Genomic DNA, 19,562 nt, shown 5'->3' on the forward strand with positions numbered 1-19,562 from the left:
CGCACAAAAGCTGAGAGATTAGGTACCCGCTTGCTTTTGTGTGCTTTGAAAAATGATGGGGGAAAGTGGCTTTACAACCCTAGTTTTCTTCTAAGGAAGGTCTGTAAGTCCTACTACTGACATGCCATCCTGAAGCATGCAACGCCTTGAGCGTTGGTGAGAAGAGAGGAAGACTATTCCTCTCCATGAACTTCCTACTCTGATGGCAAAAAGGGGGACTGTTTTGAGTCCTTCTGAGACACCAGTGAGGGGACTGACGATGGCATCAACCTATGACAGCCAAACGTGGTGCATCACTGGGTGGGCTGCTAAAGAGAAGCAGAGGCTCTTCCTTCCTCAGGTATTGAGCACCAGCTCTGACTCCTGATTCTCCCTGCAGTCTTGGATGTTTGGTAGGTTACGCATTAGGCTTTACATTTTCATGAGCAAACTGAAGAACGACCAGATTGTTTCTTCCTACGATTGCCCTCACAAAATAAAAACTAACAGGATTCTTCCCTTTCCGCAGTGGTGTGAACACAGCTCAGTTAAATCCGTAGAGTCCTACAGGCTCAGAGGCGGGGAGGGCAGTGTCAGGAGTGGCATATTTCTAGGAAGCAGTAGCTAACATCTTTATTTCCATAATGGTGCAAAATGCCTTTTCTGTTCTCTTCTCAACCACCGTGACATGAAATGCATCCAGGGCTGTGGTAATATGAGCTAATTTTTTGTCCCCACAGAGATCTATAGGCTTCCAAGACCTGGCGAAGGTCATAGCGATGTGTTTGTCACGTACAGCCTGCATCATGGACTACGTTCATCGACACCGTGGACACCTCACTTCAAAGTTGAATCAAATTTGAAGGAGATATGGAGACAGGGAACATGAAGGGAATCTGTTTTGTCCTCAAGGAAAAATTACTTTAAAAATTAAAAAGCAGCTGCCTGGAAATCCAGCTTAGATCTAGAAGAGTAAAATGTCTGCAGGCGTAGCACCTGGCAGCAGGAGACAGCATTTCTGGGGGATCGACAGCAGATGCTGAAGGATCCTGAACTGAACTCCTGGAACATGTATTCATTCACGCAGCCCAAGCTCCTTTTCCGTGACAGAGTTCTTACTGAAGGCACAAAAATGTTGGGGCTAAACCAAAGTCCCTCTCTTGCCCTTGCTTTGGGAAAAGGCACTCTCCAGTTCAGCGAAGATTTCTGTGACATCTGGGAATCCCTGAATGCTCTGTGGCAGCCGTCAACATGGAGAAAGGCGATTTGTTGGGGAAACAGATTGCCAAGACGTGGTCTGCTTACTACTGCAGTTGGGCTTCAAGATCCAGAATAATCTTGGGGCTCTTGTGTGTTGAGCCAAAAAATGCTGCAAACTCCACTTCTCCTTGCTTCTTAAGCTGTCCAAGCAGGGTTGCAAAAGGCAGCCTTCTGTATTGAAATACAAACCCTTCCTCTGAGGTTAATAAATGAAAGGATGCACAAGGTAAGGCAGAGGATTTAGGGAGCACCTGGGAAGCACCTGTTAGACCAGGTCTGGATGAGCAGGTAACAACCCATCACAGTCACCTGTTCAAAGCCGGGCTAGAAAATCACTAGCAAAACGAATGAAGTCTGGTAGAGCTCAGGAAGCAGACATGCAGGATATACACTTATCTGTGGTAGGCAGCCTTCCACCTCATTAAAAAAAAAAAAAGAGATAAAGAGATCCAATTCATAGCACAGGGCACATCCTCCAACGAGGCTTTTAATGTCTGAGCAGCATGGTCAAAGTGCTGGGGACAGACACTCGGGGCGGCTTCCTGTTTTCAGCTAGAAGGCAGTGATTGGCATCAGCATAGTCTTCTTTTGTGCAATAACTACTATTTTTTTAAAAGGCCAGACAAAAAAAAAAAAAGGAATATTTTTAAGCTCAGCTGTTTACTTAGGGATGTTTCCAACTACAACAAGCCTCATGCCACATAACTATTCGTCCGAGAAAAAAAAAAAAAAAGAAAAAAGAAGAAAAGGGGGGACAAAAATGCAGAAGCATTGTCTCAGAGTAACAAATTCTTGGAACAGAGGGACCTTCACATTTTAACCCCTGAACGGTCTCTCCAGAGGCGTGCAGGCCTTTTCGGATACAGTGGAGGCCAGATCACAGGCTCACCTAAGTCAGCAACTTCTACAAAAGCGTGATTTTACCACCGCATCACTTAATTGGTATCTCCAGCACTTCTGTTTATGTTCACAGATGAGAAGAAACGTATCCAGAGGTTCCTATCACAAAAGGAGAAATAATTCCTCCGCAGATCACATGAACCCGGCAGCTGAGCGATCGCAGAACCTGCTCCATTTATTTCTATGGAAGTTTTACCTTTGGCTTCAGTGGGAAGAGAGTGAATAACATGGCCTGCTTCCAGGATATCTGCTAATCTCTTCTTTAATATTGAAGAAGCCAGAGACAGAGATATTTCCTGCTACAGTAAAATATTCGAGAGTTATTTTCCTTCCTGGATATTCTGATTTGAAAAGAGGAAAACCATTAAACAGAGCTTGGGCAGACCTTTCCGAATAAAGTTGCATATCAATAAATTGTGACATTGTCCTTCAATGAAATAAAACAGACACCTTGGAAATGAAGGCAACGCAAGCGTTGCAATCTACTGCGGAACATCCAGGGGCCTCGCAGGAGGCTTTTTGCTGTACAATATGACAATCGTGTCTGAGCATCTCCTGAACCGAGCAGGCGGGCGTAATGCATTTGCGGAGCGCAGCTCCCTGGTAACTCAGCTGCTTCATGGAAATACATTCCTGGGCTTGTTCTTTGTCTGGCGTGACTCGGCTCATCGGTGTGATATAGCGGTCGGAGCACAATAATTCTGCAATTGATCTGCATGCTGCAGACAGATACAGTTACAACTCCCTTGCAGAGCCCAGCATTGAAATTTGATATTTCACCTCGAAGAACATGAGCCTTTGTCACTTAAGCAAAAGGATATTTTCCATGGCTGGCAGGGGTAGTAAGACTTTATCTGCTCTGGGGCTAGCCAACAGGAGCCAGCGTGGCCTTCCCCCAACCCCAGGCAACCAGGCATGCTATAAAAGCGCTACAGCACGTGTCCTCTTCCCACCTAATCTTGTTTCCCTCCCTGGGTGGCTGGATAAATCAGAAAAGCGGTGCTGAGAATACTTCAATATTTCCTCAGACTTACATAGATTTAGTAGCTAAACTTGGAGCCTGCTTGACTGAAAACCTTGAGGCTTCTGTTACACAAGGCAGCAACCGCTACGACCACGAGAAGGCTGGCCGGCGTGGCCCTTCTTGACACCTGGCCCACTTGCTTGGGAGCCCAAAAGAAAAAACCCAGTGGTGCCATTGACCAAGGAAAACAAACTGCTTGTTTGTGCTCAGCACCATCCTCCAAGCACAGCAAGTAGCTGTCGAGTCAGAGGATGCTCTAAGGAGGGAACTATGACCAGCCGTGGAAGCCACTCCGATCCACAGAGAGTAATGTGTGAGGGATGCAAGTAGCAAAGGAGTAATTCTTCTGCTGGGCTTTCGTTGTAGCTGTGTCCTAAAAACCAAAGCTGGATTGAGCTGGGCTGGAGCCACTGGCCTAGGGAAAAATGCAGGCAAATACCACTCCAGGCCATTCTCCCCCACAAAAAAGCATCTGTCCTTTGTATTTTGCTGCCTGAGATGCCTGCTCTCTCTGCTCTGTGGCTCAGCTGGCCCTGCTAAGATTGCACTATTAATGGTGACAGTCTGAAAATCACTTTAAGAGACTTTATGACGATGCTGTGATTACTAACTTGCCAAATGAAGTGCTTAGACATTTTAGAACATGTAGCCACACTCCCATGAGCTGCAGGACAGTCAGCTTCAAAGTATTTGCCTTAAGCTGAAGGATTCACACAAATATCATCTGAATAGGCTCGGTCATTAAATTAATTGCTATTTGCTATGAAATTCTACTGTAGAACCCCAGCTTCTTTATCGACAGCAATCCTCTTTCCCAAGCTCCTTGGTCAATGCTTTAGTCTTATTGATGCCCTGGGAGATGCTGAGTTTCTCTTGCAAGGTGGCTCGGTTTCTCCCATGCTGTTGTTCTACTGAAAGCCCTCGGCAGGGTCAGCCAAGGCCTATTTAATGCTCGTGAAAGAAGGCGAAATCACCATTAGCTGCTGTGTGGGGCCGCGGCTTCGGCAGTCAAAGCTGTGTTCCTGTGCAGGGGTATGAGGAAAGGAGGGGGAGAGGATGGGAGCGAGGCGCGCTCTCAAAGCATGCCCACAATGAATATGGATGGTCATCCATCAATTTATTTTAAGCACATTACTTCTCTGTCAGAAAGGGGAAAAAAAAGGAAAAAGGAAGAAAGGAAAGAAAAGACATATAAAATTAGGTTTGTGTCACTCATTTAACACTGCAATTTCCCTAGAGGATTATGCACCAAATAGAGATAGCAAGCTCATGAATATTAATCATTTCCCTGAATGCAATGCAGCCCGCCAAACAATAAGATTAGGGGAAAGTGCTATGCTTAATTTATGGATAATGGGAGAGGTAAAGGATAGAGCTCCCACAAAGGTAAGGCTCACAGCTGGAGGGAGAGGCCTCTGAGGAGGAGGAGGACAGATCCAGATTTGTAATGTAGCAAAAAAACATTTGAGGCCAAGCAGGAGCGAAAGAAAAGGTGGTTAAGGATCCTCGTCAAATTAAAATCATACTTCTCCCTGAACAACCACTGGCAACTAATGCTTCAAGCATGCCAGAAATTGGTGGTAAATTCAAGAGCTAGGTATATTTATTTTCTCTCTTCCGCTACTCTGTGCCTTTTCTTTGTATTTCACATCCCTGAGGCCCTGATCCGACAAACCACGGAGACTTGCGTCTAACCTGAAACATTCACGCTTTTCAGTGGGACCACTCACATGTGGAAGTTAGTGGAAGCGCTGCCCTGTTTTGCTGTAAAAAGGCTTTAGCGAAGGGTCCCTTATAAGCAAAGGAGATAAAGTGTAGCAATAATAACACCAATAAGATGCGACTGAAAACCCCATAAATTACCAGGCAAACTTAAGCTTAGATAGAAGTTCTGAAGCTACTTCCCAGCTGTGTTTCAATGTGTCTATCAGTCTTTACTCATCTCTTTTCATATTACTTTCTCTCCCCCTCCCTTCTTTTTTATTGATCTCTGCATCTTTTTTATTATATCCTTCTCTTTCTTCAGCACTGGCGAGCTAAATCAATGCATAATGCACATCACACTCAACAAAAGGAATGCAAATGAAAGCAGCGCCCTTTTTCAATGTCCGCACATATATCTAGATGCATGCGTACAATGTCGGTGTGTGGGAGGGTGCAGACCAAGGACAAGGTGCTCAGCTGCTTGTTAGACACCCATTTCTCAACGGCCCGGTGGGAATGGATCAAGTGCTAAAAAGCCCCGGGTTCCCACAACTGCAAATCATAACTCTTATGACTGGGGTCTGTTTTACACAGGACACGTCGGCTTGAACTTGGCTGAGATCCGCAGTAATCGCAAAAAACAGTTATCCCGGGAGTAATCAAGAGCGAGGTGAAAGAAAAGCAGCCAAGAGGTAGGAGAGGGGTGCATCAGTCACAGCGGACACGACTTTGATTCACTTGTCTCCTACAAATCAAAAGGCAAAGTGAAACTTTCCCCATGGGACCAAATTCTGTGCAGAGGAGATAAAATATGCAAAATCTGCTATGCAAAGGGGAAAAAAAGGTAGAGATGATAAATTTCAGGATGGGGAAGAGTGAGTGTACCGCAGAACTTAAAAACAAAAGGAGCACTGCCAGATGCTTTCATTAATTAATTAATTAATCTCACTGTCGCTCTTCAGCATGTTGCAGGAAGAAAATGCTATTAATCTTATCTGTTTTCTGTTACTCGGCTTTGTGTTCAGGGAAGGCCAGGACAGCCTGACAGTAAGACCACACAGTTTTCTTCCCTGCCTCCCTCCTTCCTTCCCCCGCTCCCCTCCTCCCGTGGCAGAGCAGATTGATCCGCTGTTATCTGATTAGAGAGGAAAGGGGGGGGAAAACAAAACCAAGGGAAAAAAAAAAAAGATAAGTCTAATTTTATTACAGACACTAGTGCAAAGTGTCTTGAGAGCCTTGTGCCATTTATTCAGCGGAAAGTTGGACCAATCAAAAAAACACATAAACCTCACGATCCTAAGAGGCAAAGGGAGCAAGAGAGGCAGAGGGACACCTGCAAACAGGCTGCCTCCATCCTTGGAGATATCCAGAACACAGCTGGACATGACCCTGAGCAACATGCTCCAACTTTGAAGCTAGATCTAACTTTGAAGTTGGCCCTCCTAGGACCAGAGACCTCCAGAGATTCCTTCCAACCTAAATTATGCTGTGATTCAGGCTCTAAATCTAAAGCTTGATGGTATTTCCAGGCTCTGTCGTATTTCTCTTCTACCACGTGAGGTGACTTGCGCGGTCTCTGCTTTGGAAGGGAGAATCCCGCCTGGGCTTTGCTATCAAACCTCCCGCTATGGAGCCCTCCTGATGATGCCACTTCAACCCTGCCTTCGCAAACAACATGTTTACTGATTATTTTCAGGCATGTGGGACCCAATCCTGCAGACAATTTGTGACAAGCATTGCATTCACTGTTGTGGTTAGATTTGCTGTAAGTCTAAAGAATGCCTTGTGGTAGTTCAGAAACATGCCTGGGAGGAAGCATTTGCAAGATCAAACCCCGAGGCCCCCAATTCAGCAAAGCCTCTGAACATGTGCTTGAGGCTCACTGAATTCTTTGGCGAAGGGGAGTGATTCCCGGGGCTCTAAAGAGCTACATAATACGAGAACAACATCATTGCAAGAATAACACTGTCTGAAATAATTACTTGTTGTCCTACAGGATTATAACATGTGTTAGCCTTGTAAACACGGAAATAAATTACACTTATTTTTCTGAGCTCCTCACAGAGGGACCCAAGCATTCTGTGTTTTCCAAGAAAATACCCCACCAGTCTCAAAAGAGACTTTTAGTTGGCTTACGGCAGAGGATCCAGGATGATATTATTAGATTGTGGAGAACGCTAAATTTCTGCTCTTTTTAATTATTATTTATTATGTACAGCCTCTTGCTTCCTCAACGTCTTTACGTCTTCTGGTGAGATTTTAATGCTTCATAAAATACACATCAGCACTGTTCATTCATCTGAAAGACTGGCCAGCAGCTTCTCTCTAGCTCTTGATGTCCTAATTCATGGTGGTCCAGCACCCATAAAAGCCAACAGGACCTGCCTCACAGGTATTCCCTGCTCCGAACCTTTCCTAGGGACTTGATGGCGGCAGCGTTTGCCCCAAAACAACCGCAGCTGGTCTACCCTGGCAGACACTGCATGCACACCGAGACCACCACCACCACCACAACAGCTGCACCACCGCAACCGCACAGTCAGGCAACGGAACATTTTTTAAGGTCTGAGTCCATGCACCTTTCCGTTGATTCAGTTGATCTGATTCACCTAAGTCACTCCCCTGTTCAGCATTTGACAAACAATTTGATTTCATGCGCTTTTGTAATCCAGGACCTGTGCAAAACCGCAACCTCCCAAAGCCCATGAAAAACAAACAACGTTTTACCTCTGGAATTCCCCTTTCTTTTTTCAAAACAAGCAAATCTGAAAAATCACTTCCTCTGTTACGGTGTAGAAAAATCTGTGCATATGTTTTAGTTGCTTCATTTTCTAATCATATTGCTATCAGGCAGGTTTTATTCCACATTCTTAACCAGCCCTGTTGCTGGTCCTGGAGAAGAAAGCATACGCAGGCATAAAGCAGGCTCCTGCACCCAGCTGGCAGGACATCGCTCTGTGGCCCAAGGCTTGGGACACCCCACTCTTACTCCTCTCCGGGGATTTACTCAGAGCATGATGCAGCTGCCGCCCAGCCCACAAAACCCAGTTTCCTTGAGAACCAGCGTACACAGGGGAGGGCCGGGGTCGTGTCCTAACGTGACGCTGGGATGTGGTCAGAGCACAGGCGCGGAGGAGCTCAGGCCTGCTGCTGAGCAGGGTGATACAGATGCAACCGTACAGCTCCAACCCAAACCCTTGCTGAACCAGCCTCGCACTATGCATGACTTTTGGAGAACCCAAAACATTTGCATAAGTGTTTATCTCACTTTCAAAATATTATGACTAATATCTTTCAGTGCTTGAGGCTCTAATGCAGCAAGTTACTTGAAACACAAACGTAAGTTCAAGACCACCAATAGTCACAATTAGCCTCCACCACAAATACTCTCAGATTTCAATGGAGCAATTTACATATGTAAATATGTAAATAAGTACATCACCAAATCAGGCCTCAAGTCCCACAGAGTCTGATGATGAAGTAAAAATGTAGCCATTATGATGAGACACGCAGTCCCCGGCTTACCACCCAAGGGAACATGGTGCCTGTGAGGTCCTTGATGTGTTGCTCCAGGCACAAGACAGAACCGTCCGTTTGCCAAAAAGAGCAAATTTCAGTCTTGCCACCGTTACATTATCTGCTTAGGACTGATGTCCTGAGCTGAAGGCGTGGGATCGCTATGTCCGCTCCATGGGCCAGAGTACTTGCTTGGTCAGTCCAGATAAGGAATCTCATAAAATCTCTTCAGAAAAAGCCAGCCCTTTATAAACATTAACTTTGGTTTCAGAAGCTCTGGATATCTCACAAACCTTGCTGAGCCCTGTTTGGGAAATTCAATCCCACAAGGCAGGGCTGCCCCACAGAAGGTGCAGCGTAAATCGGTCTCCATTTCCCTTCTCTGCCCCCAGCATTCCTAGAGAGTTTAACATGTAAAGCTCACAACCGCAGCCCTGCTAGCCCCGATAGCTCCAGCATCTTCCGGCCATTGTGCTTACAGGTTTTGCTAATCAGAGCAAACCAGGCTTGCAAATGAAATCTGATTAAGTAGTTTTCACCTCTGAAAAAGGGGATTAGCTAGACCTTTGATCCTCAGATATTGATTTGCAACTCAAAGGAGGTGTGACCTCAGCTGGACTTGCTTCTGCTCCCAGTCCCTTCCCCTTTCACTCCTCCTCCTGTTTACCAGAAAAAAATCAGTTCGTGTCTTCTCACGTAGCCAGATCTAAAGCCTATTGAAGCCGGTGGAAAACCACCCACTGACTTCAATGGGCTTTGGATCAGTCCCACAATGGCTGACTTAGCCTTAAGTCCTAGGCTGTTTCAAAGCCAGCAGAACCAATTTCCCATCAAAATGACCAGAAGCTGGGAAGATATGTTCGCCTTTCAGACCTACAAATTCCACCTTTTTTTCTCTCTTCCATGACAACTCTTGAGCTGGAAATGCTGAAAATACTGTTGATTTTTTCCTTGCACTCTGCGTAGGGTTGTTGCCCACCGTGAGTGGAAGGGCTCTGGGCCACACTTACCGATACAATTAAAGGATAACTCCTGCAGGCAGAATAGGGAGCAGCCATCGCCATTGATCTTATTCATATCGTCGCATTCTTCCCCCAAGTCTCTGTAGGCAGGGCACACACATGCAAAAAGGAGTCAGATGGCAAATGGCATCATCCCAACGATTGCTGCAACCCCTCTGCAGAACCCCAAAGCCCTGAAATCCAGTAGAGCGGCTTTGTGAGCCGACCCTTAAAATACCTCTCCCTTTCTTCTCCAGCCCTGACTTTCATCATTCCTTGTTCACAAGCTTGCCTGGCCACTTGTCTCCTGCACATGTGGATACCACTTGCTGTTCTCTGATGAGGATATGAGCAACTTCCTTCATAGATGGTGTGGCTGCAACTCAGCAGGTGGGGAAAAAGAGAACAGGAATCTCTGAAACTCTTTGTATTAAATCTGGAAGGGCCAGACTGTGACCCCAGCATGGGAAAAACAAGGCATAAAGCCTGGTGCTGGGCTATTCCAGGTGAGAGCACTCGGAGGAGAGCAGTTGACAGGGAGCAGGTGGTGTCGGGGATGGGGCCCTGCCTTGTGCCAGCCTGCACGGCTGCAGCAGCGTGTGGGGAGAAGAGTGAGAACCAGATGAGAAAGGGGCTGCCACAGCTGCAAGTGGGGCCACAACCAACCAAGCTGTGACACAGTCTGGTTCCTGCTCGCTCCTGAGGCAGCTCAGCTATTGTTCGACGCTTGCTGCAAAGCCACAAGTGATGTTTGAGGAATGTGCAAACATAACAGTAGGAGAAAAGTTATGGAAAGCAAAATTAATCTGTCTTTCTCCACCTCTCTCTCCAAGAATGCCCTGGATTCATATGTTGTTTGATTGTTCTCTTTGATTTCCCTGCCTGTTGGGTCTCATCCTGCAAATACTTGCTGCCAGGTATATTGTCTGACACAGTTTTACTACGTGATTGCTGATCAGCATTATTTCAAGCAAATAATACTGGCTGGATTAAGCACTTGTTTGTTGTTACTTTCATAATTTAAATAATTACATTGCCTAATGCCAGGAAGCTTTGAAGCAGGTGGACTTAAGGGCCAACATAGTGAAAGAATAAACCCTAACATAGTTGTGAATGATTGTTTTACTTTTTCAGTGGTCTGGGGATTGGCAGCTGGTGAGAGGGAGGAGCTGATTGAGAACATGCAACTCCCAGCGGTCTCCCTCAGAGGCCAAATCTATCACCTCCAAATGCATCCCAGCTCCGGTGGTCGGTCAAACAAGAGGTTGCACCAGGAACCAGGCCCAACACGTGGCAGGGGTTTTACCCTGTCCACCAGCTGCCAGACACATGGGACTTCATGTCCAAGGACAGCATCAAAGGCTGTGTAAATTTTTCCAGCACTTACTTCAGCTCCATATAGGAAATGTCATATACATGTATAAAGATGCAAACAGCATAAAGAGCATATAGCGTACTTTCATATCGATCCTGCTGTCTGGACTCCATTATCTGTATCTCTGTCTGTATCTACTGGTGCCAGGATAGCAGGGCCTAAGTTCCAATTAAATGTCATCATCCTGGTAATCATCAAGCCCATGAGTCATTATCTACAACGAGAGCTGGCCTAAACTAAAGAGACATCAGAGGTCATCAATTCCTTTCTAGTCTCAGATTCTGGCTGAGGAGATGTGCCTGGATTTATCTGTTTGCTCGCTCCAGACTTACATTTGGATAATCCCATCTCCACAGTATCCACTTCCAGAGATATACACAAGCGTGGGGGAAGGCTCACTCTCCTCCGTCCCAGAAACAATGATGACCTGGTATGTGTACGTGGTCCTATCGCTCAGTTCCCTGCAAGGCAAAAGGAAATATTAAGTGTTCGGTACAGCAAAGGCGGTAGCAAAGCACAGAGAAGGGGGTGCTGAAATGGGGGTTGGCTGCCAAAAAAGCAAGTTTTTAGTTCAGTCAGGTCCTCAGAATATTCCCACCTCGTTTTGAAGGGATTACTTTTTCATTGGGTGTCTTTTTCTCGTGCGCACAATCAGCGCTACCTACGTCCATGCTTGATTTATGCTCAGCTCTGAAATAGGTGCCACTCTTGCCTATTTGACAGCTAATCTACTTGCTAAAACCATGCAGTTTGGTGCGTTGCTGCTTACATCCATACCCACTGAGGTGGTGGCATTGCACTGACACCGCGGCAGTGCATCAATCCTCACCACGTGCAGTGGGAAACGGTAACGGCATTGCCGGCAGTCGATAGTACTGCAGCATTTGAGAAACCAGCCCTGTGCTTCACTCTGTTTGGCCTTGGACACCTCTGCTCCCGTCTCCCCGCGTCAGGGACAGTGTTATCTGCAAGTTTGTGGCATAGTTCATGTAAGAAATTTAAAACACCCCGTAACTACTGATTACTTCCTGAACAGCCCTGAGCTCAATCCAACCGCAGCTGGAGCCAGTGGGAATTTGCCTATTGATTTGGCAGAATTGGACTGGGCAGAATTTATCACTGGTTCAGTGATAAATAAGTTATCCACTTTGCATATGGGTATTAAAAAAGTAGAGTTAAAAAGAAGGTTTCTTCCTCTCCAGGAGAGCGTGAAAATTAGGATCCACACCACAGCACTGGATCACGGTATTAGCATCGAAATATTCACAGAAAGAATTAGCAAACTGTTACATATTTATGCAGAGCCATAATTACCTAAATCCTGTGCATCTGTAAATGAGGAATCATTTTTTTACATGCAATACAGAAATAATATAAGCCTAATATAAACGTTTAGCTCTTTTACAATGTCTTTTACATTATCGGAACTCAAAATGTTCCACAAAGAAACTCATTAACATTATCCTCATTGTGGTGATTTGTAAAGCCACGCAATGGCGAAGGCAAAACGATTTGCTCGAAGTCATCAATCAGGCTAATTGCAGAGCCCATAACACAACCCAGCTCTTTCCTAACCCACGCCAGTCCTCTACTTACTATGCTCATCTTGCCCCAATTACTGACAGTGATACACATGTCTTTTTGTCACAGGAACTTGGTCAAAAAGCATGTATTAACGCATGTATTAACGTAACTGTGCGCTACGAAGAGATGTATCTGCTACACAGAGCAACAAAGCCATTGAAGTAGGTATCAATGGACTGTGGCTACTGAAATCTTCAAGTTTGTGAAATAAGTATGTCCTTACAACGTTCATTAAATTAACAAGCATGACTTAAACTCCAATATCACACATTGTATTTTACAACAAAGCTGTTTCTCACGGATACCATGCCTGCAAAACGACTGCCATTGAAAAAAAACCTGCATGCGAACAGCTTTGGCGTTTGATTCTTTGTTACCACACTTGAAATGGGGAGTGAAACTCAGTGGAGCGAAAACCCAACACAACTGGCTTTCTCAGCGCTTCTTCACCCGACCCCGGTCGGCAATAGTCTATAGCTCCTATCAGCGACATTTGAGGATTCAGGTAGCACAAACACTATCTTAATTCAGCTACAGACTGGGGAGACATCGACCCAGATATTGGTATGAGTGTTTATTCAATCAAAGTGAAAAATGTCAAACTTCTGCCCTTGGACCTGTTTAAAACAATCGTTTTGGAAAAAAAAAAATAAATACAAAACTATAGGAAATAACTTCAGTGGCCAAAAACATACTGATGTGTAATACTGAGAGTTTCCTCTAGATTTTACTCCTGGATAAATCCACTTATTAAGATGGGAAGTTTCTGATATATACTGATGAAATCAAAGCCAAGGCAAGCTTTGATTATTAAAGAGCAGTTATTTCTCAAAGTCTTTCTTCAAAACCATTTGTAAGATATTTAAGATGAACAAGTATACTTGCAGAAATGTGGATTTTCTCACTGGGGATCTGCTAACCGCAAAAAAAGGTTCAATTCTTAAAGACTGTTAACAAATGAACAGTTCGGCAGCTCTAACATCTACAAAATAAATGAATCCACGCTGCTTTCTGATGCGCTGAGATCACGTGGCCGAGTGCAAAATAGTAGTTTTCAGATCCCGATTTATTTCTGTGATTTCCACCAATACCCGCAGGTGATGGGCAGGCATTCGGCTAACGCAGAAAGTGTGCTCTGCGAGCATGTTTTAGTATGTGGGAGTGTTTGTGTATGCTTGTGTGCACATGTAAGCAAAAGGAAAACAGGAGAAGTTCACATTTGTTTATGTACAGGGCGGGAAGTTGGCAGAACATAATGGAAGAAGACACAGTACTAAATTAAGCACGGGAGAGAATATAGTGTTTATGAATTATTAGGTGACTGGAGATGAATGTGTATGTGGGTGAATAAGAAGACTGGAAATGATAGTTACGAGGTGGGGAGAACTCTGGCATATTGAAGTGTACGGATTGTGAATGCAAAACTGCGCATGGGGACAGGACCCTGCGGGCGTCGAAGAGTGAGCGCTGGCTTTTGGCAGCGGGCTTTGGTCGAATCCTGTCACCTTGTACACGCTGGCGAGGGGAGATTTCCAACTGCAGCCTGCTGCTCAGAAATGGAAAGCTCTTGGAGCAGTGATACATTCCGACAGGCAAATGATCCTTAGTAGTGACAGGCAAGAAAGAAAAAAAAAAAGAAAAAAAGGCCATTTCTTCCCCAAAAAAGAAGGTGAGCAAAATACTCCTTACAGGTATATCTAGGTATTTGTACAGCCTGGCTTCCCTTACTTCTACACAGCTTCGGTACAAAACAGCCATTAACTAATTTATGCTCACAATACCCCATGAGCTATGGACGTAATATCCTTGTCTTAGGTTAACGTACAGAGAAAGGGAAGACAAATGCCTAGAGACATAGGGGCACCAAAAAGCAACACCAGGACTGGGAGCCAGCTCCCCGGTCCCACGCTGCAGCTGCAGGGCCAAATCCTGCCCATCCTCACCCCGGCCCCCCTCTCCCACAGCCCCGTTGGGAGCAACCTGGAGCCTCACGACCTTCCCTGCGCTGGGGATGGCGGGGAAGCCCCAGGCTGTCACACCCAGGAACAGCACCAGCGAAGCAGGCATGCCCAGAGGAGACCAGAAACGGGCGCACACGTGCTCCGGGCGCCCTCCAGCACCACCGCGGTCCGAGCTGGCGATGTGCCCCGACTGGAGCACCAGACAGCCACCTCAGAAACTCAATGCAAGGCATCGCACGTTCGGTTCACCCTGGCCTGATGCAACTGGTGGCAAAAACCTGATTGAGCTGGATGTGGCATTTCACGTCTCAACAACTGGAACCTGAGACACTTATATCCTCCTGAACTGTTAAATATATCATACCGGCAGCAACTGAGAGTTTTAGCATTCCTTCACAGTACCCACATTTCGGAAAAATATAGCTGCTAAAGGCATGATATGTGCAATACTTTGGGCAGCAATCCAGTACCATAGCGAGGGAGGGAGGAAGGAATGCAGGAACGGGGAGGGGGGAACGACTAAAAAAGAATTTATTCTTTCCTATATAGTTATGGGGCACCAAGGCTGACATTACAGACTGTATCTGGAGATGTCAGCAAAACAAGCTCTGCTCCAAGTGGTGATAAAAGTGTGATTTTTGACCATTTATTTTCTCTCCCGCCTTCCCCCGGAGCTGATGGCACACTAACAGCGATATTGTGCTCTTTGCACTCTGCTGTCAGGCAGGTCCAGCGCACGCCGGCTTCGTACAATGCTACTTAAGGAAGTGAGACAGAAGAACATCTTTAACATTAAGGATGTGAACAAACACTCTTTTAAATTTATATCTATGGTCTTTTAATGACCTTTTCGAGAACTGAGTAAGCCGCATTGATCGCTGCAGCTTCCGCCCGTGGGGAGGCAGTCTTATTAAAAAGCAATGACTCAAGCCCTCTGCTTAGAGGGGGAACTAGGACGTGCCGTGTGAAATACCATGAGGGCAACTTCCCTGTCTGCTGTGGCGAGTGACAGATCCAGGGTCAGAAATATAAAACCCTCTAATTCTTTTCCTGTTTTTACTGGGGTGGCTGGGCAGTTGAGTTAATCTTGCTGTGTCCCCCAGGCAAGGGACCTCTGCTTTCAGTTTGGGTGTTCCTGTAAAACTGACGGGAAAAATTATACCTCTGGGAAGTAGTTTTCTACCCAGATCAAGGTGGGTTTAAAGGATCGTTGAATTTACAGCAGCAACACGCATGCCCTCGAGTGCCAGCAGATCTGCAAGGGCTGACACCGCCCCAACCACATCGCTCTGTGCCCAGTGTAGGGCTTCAGCATGAGGGGACCCAGCACACCCAGACGCCGGGAAGGCACCGGGGGAGAGCAAACACCTCGCGCCTCTCTCCCAGCTACAATGGCATATACATTTTTCTTATTACATATAATGGCAGGAAGGGGTTTTTTATACAGCAAAGACTTGTTTCAAACAAAACTGAAAATATCCTTAAGGCTGATCCCAGCTTCTGCCCTGTGAAAACATAAATGGCCAGAAAGCAACGAAAGCAGACAGCACTCCTGTTATTTACAGACAAGACGACAAGGTCCTAGGCATCCCCAATTAAATTACGGCTGTCAGAGGCAGTGTCATGTGAAACAGGCAAATTCTGCACCTTACGTGTCCTCATGAAGGCCCCGTTTTTGTCTGACCTTAAATAGCCACCAAACTCTTGAGCCAAAAGACAATGTTTCCTGGAGAGCTCTCCACAGCCCGGAATGAGTCTGCCAGCAACGTCCCTGCTTCCCTCTAACACCGTTGCCTTTGCTCTTCTTCCCTAGCAAGGAAGCCTGCTGAGCAAAACAGGAAATCTGCTGGCAGCAAACAGCAGCGACCCACATCTTCACCTGTTGCAGTGCTTTGGATCAGCTGCTCAAGGTGGGCTGGATCCAACCACACACGGGAGAGCGGGAGGTCTACGCCCATCTGTCCCATCCTCCGCAGCCTGGAGCTGTCCAGTTGGTTCCCCACAGGCTGCTCACAGCCACTGAAAACCCCAACATCATTTACAGAGGTCCTGAAATACCCAAAATATCCACTAATTCAGTGGAGCAGCACTGCACCGCTCAGACATGTTTAGAGCCTCCCAGTCCTGGACACTGAACCGAGCCTCAATGTTTCTAGATCGGAGGAGCTAACGCTGCTCTCCTCATTGCTGCTTAGAGAGCCGTCATTAAACTGCAGTGGGTTTTACCTCTCTGCAACGCCATTGCGGTGTTTGCAGGTTCCCCCCATCCCCAGGTGCTCCAGGAGCAATTGATAAAGAGTAACCCAGGGGATGAGTCTGCTTTAGGACAACCCAAACAGATTTGCTCCCCAACTCCCGTCCTTTTTCCCACATTGCCATTGTCTACAAATACAACCATTTTCTTCTTTTATCTCCTCTCTCGCACACGCTCCCCCTCACCTTGCCTTTCTTTCTTTTAATAAAAATGGCATGAGAAGCACGGCAGAAGATAATGAAGAGAATTCCTGCCCGGCTCGGCAGTCGGGAGAGAGGAGGGGCGGGATGCTGTAAACAAAAGAAGGACGTCAAAAATCCCGAGCTCTTGCAACGGGCTGTTTTTTCAGCTGCGGTCCGTTCTCTTGCTGTTTGGATAAGCCCAGCGACATGGCAGGTGCAAAGGCCTCAAAACAAGCCTCCCGCCTCTCTCTCAGACACCGAGCTGACTGAGAAGACATAAATGCCAAGGAAGCAGCCTCAGAGAGGCTTTTCTCTCTACCCATGATAAGATAGGTCCCAGCAGGGGCAGTGGGTTTGCTCTGTGCCCTCCAGCTTTTTTAATGATTTATTTGTTTACAAGCAAGTCATAACAGAGTACTTGAAGTATTAAACAAATGCGTGTAGGTTGGATGGAAGAGGTGTATTTCTGTTCCCAAACCCATCCTAAACCTGAGCTGGGTATTTCTGATGAAGAAGAACAGAGCAGCCAAGGACCGGATCAGATAATCTCAGCTGCGCACTGGGTGGGGTACATTTTGTACCATCAGGTGTCTCTGCTCCCTGAAGCCCAAAGCAGTGGCGTGAAGACAATGCCCAAACTTAACTGTTGCTCCTGGCTGTATGAGGAAGGTATCTCTATTAACACCTGAAAAACCCACCTTACCCACTTATGCAGTACCATGAGAGCCCATGTATTTGAGACTGAGGTCAAAGGTTGAGGGATCCAATCTATTAGGAAAAGGAAAATATCCTTTGCTCCATGAAATACTTCTACGAACCAAAGTTACCTCCCCCTCTCACAATCACCACAAAACCAAAACAGGCGATAAGTGTGGAGCTCTGCTCTCGCTTACGCTGGTATAAATCTCAAGTAACTTTAGAGACCTCAGCAAAATACTCCAGGTTTAAACATTGCAACTCAGCTGCTTGTCCACTCCTCTGACTTGCAAACGGGTGCACGTTTGCTGCTCAGACCAGCTCCCTGCCTGCTCGAGGTGCCCTGGCGCAGGACTACACGCCTGGCTGCAGCACCTCTGCTCTGAAACCCAGGTCCCGCTGAGGACCTTAAACACAGTTGGTTTTGAATATTTTTTTACACAGACTGCTCTCTTCTGTCCTTTGTGCAAGAACCATAAGTTTTTAAAGTAGCAAACATATAGATATATATGCAACTGATTAACTCCAGCAGACTTTGATATAATCATCCAAATATTTGCCCTGCTACCAATTTAAAACACAGTAGCACATTTAATAAAAAAACAAAGTTTGCAGCCAAGGCCTTAAAGGTATTTCTTCGTTTTTCTCAAAAGAAAAAAGTTAACATAATTTTCTACTTTCATGTTTAAACAACAATTATGAATTTTTGAAGTGGATGATATAAACGGAGGATCTAAATGAGATTGTGTTACAAATCCTGGGATAGAGTAAATCCTAGAGGCCCAGGGCCTCACGTGGGTGTCTGCACTAGACAGGCGATTTCACGGCAGCGCACAGGTTAAGTGTCAGAGCACCTGGTTGCTATTAGAAGCAGGGAAGGAGGGGGACAATCTGTTGTGTTTGCTTCTTCACCGCTGCGATCAGCCCCTAAACTGAGACGGGAGTGCTTCTCAACATGAAGCTCAGACGCGGCTGCCGCAGGAGGGAAGGCTGTTATGTTTTGACCGAAGAAGGAAAGATCTGGGACATGAAATGCAGAAAGCCCTATTTCCAACTGGTGGAAGCCAGCACTTCTCTACTGATTTCAAGGGAACAGTGCCAGTATCCACCACCTGAGGATAGTGCTCCGGTCTACCGGCGTGGCAGAGAGAAAACAGTAACCCGACCGGCAGGCAGGTTAGGACAGGTTAATTGCTTTAAAGGCCATCATCGTCACTGGCGAACCTTTGCCTGTTGCATCGTGCCTCTCGATGAGCGCTGCCTGATTACTCACTGCTAACGACATCCCGGTTGTGCGCAGTTTCTCCATGTAGGATGGCCAGCGGCAGATTCCGCACGGGCTCCGGCGCTGGTTCAGACCACCCCACAGGAGAAGTGCCTGATGCACACCCTGTACAGGGTCTGGGACCACAGCAACCGCCCCATGACTTTTGGATGTCCGTTATTCATCGCCGGGGCTGGGAGCACTTCAGCTGCTACCCTCAGCCCTGTGCCAGTTCGTCAGGTTCAGGTCTCCCTGTGGGCAGAAGGCTCTTCCCAATTTAGGGTCGTCAGCTTGGCAGAATAACATTCTTCAGCTTCTCTGAATCCAGACCCGACCTCTAGGATTTCCTTTCAACAGGCCTGAGCCAAGACCCAATTTTCAGAACTTAATACTCTCCCGTTTCCATGTAATCCCACCAAAATGGTAAACAGAGCCATGGGAGCAGACGCTCGCAGTGCCTGATCCAAAGGCTCCTGAAGCCAGTGGAAGTTATTATGTGCATTTTCAGCAGGGCTTAGATTGGGCCCAAAGCGAACACAGATGTTTGCAGCTTTCTCTGGTTTCACCTCTACCATCCCTCCTCGACAAAACTCCGCTTTAGAGGGTAAGGGCACAGGGGCCGCGGCACTCCTGCGGCGCTGCTGCTCGGGCGGCGGGGGGCCCTCTCTGTCCCTATGCATACGTGTGAGACGTACGCGCCGTCACGCACGCCGCGCAGCACAGCCCAGCCCGCGGAGATGGGCGATGGGACGAGGTGACTATTCCAAAGGAACATTTTGTCATTTCCCTCCTTAGGGGCTCTGTGTTTTGCCTTAAGCCACTTCAGATTATGAGAAATCCTACTAGCTGGTCTCCAGTGGGA

The 19,562-nt window shown here is 46.6% G+C and overlaps 1 protein-coding gene across 1 annotated transcript in view; it reads right to left on the reverse strand.

Moving 5' to 3' along the window:
• The window catches only part of PAPPA (pappalysin 1), a 183,823-nt gene that overhangs the window by 80,918 nt on the left and 83,343 nt on the right, over positions 1-19,562 (reverse strand). The window contains exons 8-9 of the mRNA XM_009501274.2: positions 11,092-11,220; positions 9,394-9,485 (exon numbers count right to left, since the gene is read on the reverse strand). Coding sequence (XP_009499569.2) covers positions 9,394-9,485; positions 11,092-11,220 — 221 coding nt within the window. The remainder of the gene's footprint in view (positions 1-9,393; positions 9,486-11,091; positions 11,221-19,562) is intronic.

This window comes from Phalacrocorax carbo, chromosome 18, assembly GCF_963921805.1.
Source record: "Phalacrocorax carbo chromosome 18, bPhaCar2.1, whole genome shotgun sequence".
NCBI lineage: Eukaryota > Metazoa > Chordata > Aves > Suliformes > Phalacrocoracidae > Phalacrocorax > Phalacrocorax carbo.